Here is a 5,000-nt window from a genome sequence, read left to right on the forward strand (position 1 = left end):
ATACACTATATCTACTGCCTTTGTTTCGTCGTACATGGTGAAAACATCATAAAAGAAATCAAGCAGATTAGTTAGACAAGAACGTCTGTTTCGGAAGCCATGCTGCGAGTCATTGATTAAATCATTTTCCTCTAGAAAGTTCACTAAATTATTGCGAATTACTGTTTCCATTAGTTTACATACTACAGATGTAAGGCTGATAGGTCTGTAGTTACTTGGAAGTGAATTTTCGCCTTTCTTTTCTATAGGGGTAACGTTAGCTAACTTCCAATCCTCGGGAACCTTACCGCAGTTAAATGATTTGGTGAAAAGCAACGAAAGGGGCTTACAAATTTGGAATTTAGTTTCTTTCAAGACACGTGGTGCAATACCATCTGGGCCAGGGGGCTTTGTCAGTTTTCATCTTATCAATTACTTTGATTATCTCGTTTTCATGAAAAACGCAGACACTTAAGGGGTTATGTTGTGGAGCATAAGGAGTGGTTCGGGGATTGTATGAGTATTTTCCTCTGTAAAAATTGAAGCAAAATAATAATTCAGTGTGTCCGCGATCTGAGTTTCTCCGGTGACAAAATTACCGTTATCTAGTGTAATGTGATTAATGTGAGATGTAATGACTTTTATTTCGAACGTAACTGTAAAATTCTTTGGGATTGGATTTAGCAATGCTTGCAATATACATTTCTAGATTTTTCTTACTCTGTCTAATGAGCTTTTTTGATTCGCGTCGGAGTCTGTCGTATTCTAGTTTATCAGCCTCATTCTGAGAGGACAAATATTTACGGTAGGCACGATTTTTCTGCAGTAGTTGTGACTCAATCTTGTTTGTCCACCATTTAGGTTTATTTCTCTTGCATGGACGTCTTTTACGCATAGGGATACATGTCTTCACAGCATCTTCTAAAATGTACTTAAATTTCGCCCATGATTCCTCAATGTTACTTTCGCCAAGTTCAGCGTTCCAATCTGCGACAGAAAGAATTGACCTGAGTCTGTCGTAGTCTCCTTTTTTATATATGAAAACTTTTTCGTTGCTAACAATGTCCTTATATGCTTGAAGGTTGATGTTAAAGGAGACAATCTTGTGGTCACTTGTACTAAATTCAGGACCAATATTAACGTTAGATATTAAGTCATCGTTTGTTGAAAGAACAAGATCTAATATGTTGTCACCTCGTGTGGGTCCTTGAACGTGTTGCTTTAGGGAACATTCTAATAAATTATTATACAAGTCGTGACCAGAGTGAGAGTTAAGTGGATTTCCCCATGAGTTAACAGGTAGATTGAAGTCTCCACAGATGACTGTATCAAAAGTGTTACTTATTTCAGTGATTTGATCTTGTAAATTCTTATCGGAGGAAACATTGTGAACCGGAGGCCTATAAATAAGACCTATAGCAGTTTTCTTAGAACGTACTCTTAAATGCAAGAAGACTGAATCTATATTGTTAATCTTTTCGGTTTTTAGTATGGTTGGCTGAAGACTGGCTTTTACATACAGCAATACACCACCACCTATCCTGTCTTTTCTTTCACTGCTGAACATTTCATAACCTGGCAAGTTGTATTCCGCAAGAAAGTCTCTGTTTGCAGAGTTCAGCCAAGATTCAGTAATACCAATAATGTGGTAGTTTTCTACAGCTGCCAGGGTTTCTAAATCTGAAAATTTATTTCTAAGGCTGCGAGCGTTGATTAGGCAAGCTTTTATAGTGTTGCACATGGAGGTTGGGTTGCGCGAGAGGCTACTAAGAGCCTGGGGCTACACGATCTTGCTGGTCGTTTTTTGGTCTGAAAATAGAAACTTTATTACTAAGGAGTCTACCAAGTCTTGCTGCTCCAATTCCATTTAGGTGTAAACCATCCGGCTGAAATAGAGAAGGTTTATTATAAAAGTTGTCCCATAGATTAACAAAGTCTACACCTTCCTCTGTGCAAAGAGAACGGAGACGGCTGTTAGTGCTGAAGGCTCTGTTGTAGAAGACAGCCGGTGCCCTGATGCGGGGGAGGATACCTGAAACAATAATATTATTGGATTTAGTTTTGAAGCGCTGTATCATCTTCTTGAACTTTTCCATGAGCTCTTCAGACCTAGTGTTTTCAACATCATTTGTACCTGCGTGAATAATAAAGAGGGTGTTATTGTTAGATCCGCAGGCTGCCTCGTCACATGCTGCCGTGATGTCGTCTAAGCGTCCACCAGGCATGCAAAGACGCTTACGTGTCCTACGAGGCCCTGCCACAGAACTCAGAGAGCTGACCTCTGACTATTGAGTCTCCGACCAGTCTCGTCTCTTGTGCATCTTCCTCCTCCTCTTCAGCTAGGATCTGGTACCTGTTGTGTGTTGAGATGGGCAAAAGTTTTTAACATTAGTGGTGGTGGCACGATTTTTGACTAATATGAATGGTGACTCTGCAAGCTCAGCATGTGGGCGGGCAGGAGCCCCTAGAGTGGAGGAGGCAGGTCTGTCAGGGATGGCAGGAACAACATCTGTGGAGGTGCAACCTGTATTAGAGACAACGAACTCTTTTAGTGCTTCTAGCTGTTGCACGACGTCCTCATACTGCTTGCACTTCTCCTCGTATTTCTCGTTGAGTCTCTCTACCTTGCTATTGAGGTGACACAACCTGCAGGCAGAAGAATTTCTAAAATACTGAGGGAGCAAACCTGCCACGACAGGCTTCGCATTGTCTGAGAAGAGAAGGCATGACTGATTAATCAGAGCACTTTCGAAATTTCAGATAAGATGTGACCATAAATTGAGCAAATGAAAAGTTTATGCATGGAAATCAGATACTGCTGTGTTGGATGCCTCCAACACTGGGGAGTTAGCTCCCACAGGGTCTTGAAAATACCATAAAGACCAATCGCTTGCCTAGAGTCTCGGACACGAGTGAGACTTTCACAACCCGGCGCTTGCAGCTATTGTCCTCACAGTTCTGTCCCATAGAGTGGGGCCGTAGTCACTCTAGGCAAAGTGGGCAAGATGGGGGAACGGAACCAGCACCCAACCCCACCTTCAGCCACGTCTGACACACCTCTGCGACCCTTGCGAGGCCTGGCCGGTGGCACCTGTCGCCAGGTGTTCTCCACCGACTCTAGAGACTATCAGACGCACTTCCAGAGAGACCAAGAAACTGAAATATTCCTTGTATAGTATGAGAGAAGGATGGAAAAATAATGAGAACCAGTCATTATGAAGGATAGAGATGAAAGGACCGCCATTAGCAAGGGAGAGGCGGGTGACTCACATCAACAACTGGTTCCCAGGGAGGCTAAATTAGTGTAGAGACTGCCACACTTCTCTAAACCGCAGCCCCCAGCTAACTAAAGCTAAGGCATGGTCCAGCTAACTAGGACCTTGGAACTCCAGCCATTGTCCCGTCAAGGGATCATCTGCCTGCAGTCCAATCCACCACTGCTGCTGCCCAGTGGCTTCACCGTAACCCTGGCCCGGGGGACTTACCAGGTTAACACCTTGTCCAAGGGTGGCCTGAGACTATGCACGGCAGGGTGGTCAATTTCCCTGAGGTGAGCTATGATCACCCGCATACCGGAAAGGAGGAGGAGGAGGAGGAGGAGGAGGAGGAGGAGGAGGAGGAGAAGGGTGGAAGGAGGAGGAAGAGGGTGGAACTGTGTATGTGCGCAGAGAGAGAGAGAGAGAGAGAGAGAGAGAGAGAGAGAGAGAGAGAGAGAGAGAGAGAGAGAGAGAGAGAGAGAGAGAGAGAGAGAGAGAGAGAGAGAGAGAGAGAGAGAGAGAGAGAGAGAGAGAGAGCGTAGATTAATGATGAATAAACACAAGGAAATGGCCTCTGCTACTCTCTCCCTTACCCTCCCCCCACCCCCACCCCCTACCCCCAAACACCACACTACCCCCGAACTCTGTAATAAAAAAAATAAAATAAAATAAAAAAAAATACGTAATATCTTCATTTTAACTCAATTTCAATAGATACAGACTAACAGGTAACCTTCTCTCCCTCCAGGTGTGGCAGCCAATCAACAGGTGACCCGTGAGCCGAGCGAACAGGTGAGGCGAGAACACAGGAGAGAATAAAGGAAGGGGAACAAAGAGAACGTGAATAATAACGAGGAAAGAAAAATGTAAAAAAAAAAAGAGAAGAAATAAAAAGGAAGTGAGAGAAAGAGATAGAGGGAAAGAGAGAGACACAGTGATGATGATGTGAAAATAAAGAGAAATTGAGTAAATGTAGCAAGAGAAGAAGAAAATAATAATAAAAAAGTGAAAAGATAAAAAATACGAAAAAAAATAAGACTGAAGAATAATTTATAAAGAGAAGGGGAAAATAAAAAGAAAGAGGAAGAGAAGACGAAGAGAAGACAAAGAAGAGAAGAGGAAGAAGAGGAGAAAAGAAAGAGGAGAAAAAGAAGTACAGAAAGTTAAAGAAAGAAATTAGAGAAACGAATAACAAAACAAGAGAAAAAGAAGAAGAGGAAAAAGAAGAGAAAACAAAGAGGAAGAAGAGGAAGAGAAAAGAAAGAGAAAGAGAAGAGGAAGAGAAAAAAGAGAAAATGCAACACGTAAACTCTTCAAAAGCATAAGAAAGAAAAATTAGTGATGTAAACCTGTGTGTGTCTCTCCTACACACACACACACACACACACACACACACACACACACACACACACACACACACACACACACACACACACACACACACACACACACACACACAGACATAATGGCGTGGCTGCAACACACACCCACGCCAGCAGCAGGTGTGGGTAATGACAGTATTGCAACGTGGGCAGATGGAGCTTATATAACTACCTCTTCCTCTTCCTCCTCCTCCTCCTCCTCCTCCTCCTCCTTGAACTTCACTTCCTCCTCCACTTCTCCATCTCCATTATCTACTCTCCTCCACTTGGCTCTCGCGGCTACCTCCACCCCTCCCTCTCCTCCTCCTCCTCCTTCTCCTCCTCCACCTCGTTCTCCACTACAGAGATATCAAACTTCTCCACTACGTTCATGGATGGTAAG

The 5,000-nt window shown here is 43.3% G+C and overlaps 1 protein-coding gene and 1 long non-coding RNA gene across 2 annotated transcripts in view; one reads left to right on the forward strand and one right to left on the reverse strand.

Annotated features, from left to right (window-relative positions):
* LOC135093481 (uncharacterized) overlaps positions 1 to 5,000 on the reverse strand; it is a 57,455-nt gene that overhangs the window by 32,479 nt on the left and 19,976 nt on the right. The window lies entirely within an intron of this gene.
* Positions 4,779 to 5,000, forward strand: part of LOC135093778 (neuromedin-K receptor-like) — an 18,892-nt gene continuing 18,670 nt past the window's right edge. The window contains exon 1 of the mRNA XM_063993388.1: positions 4,779 to 4,995. Coding sequence (XP_063849458.1) covers positions 4,989 to 4,995 — 7 coding nt within the window. The 5' untranslated portion in view covers positions 4,779 to 4,988. The remainder of the gene's footprint in view (positions 4,996 to 5,000) is intronic.

This window comes from Scylla paramamosain, chromosome 43 (genome assembly GCF_035594125.1).
Source record: "Scylla paramamosain isolate STU-SP2022 chromosome 43, ASM3559412v1, whole genome shotgun sequence".
Lineage (NCBI taxonomy): Eukaryota > Metazoa > Arthropoda > Malacostraca > Decapoda > Portunidae > Scylla > Scylla paramamosain.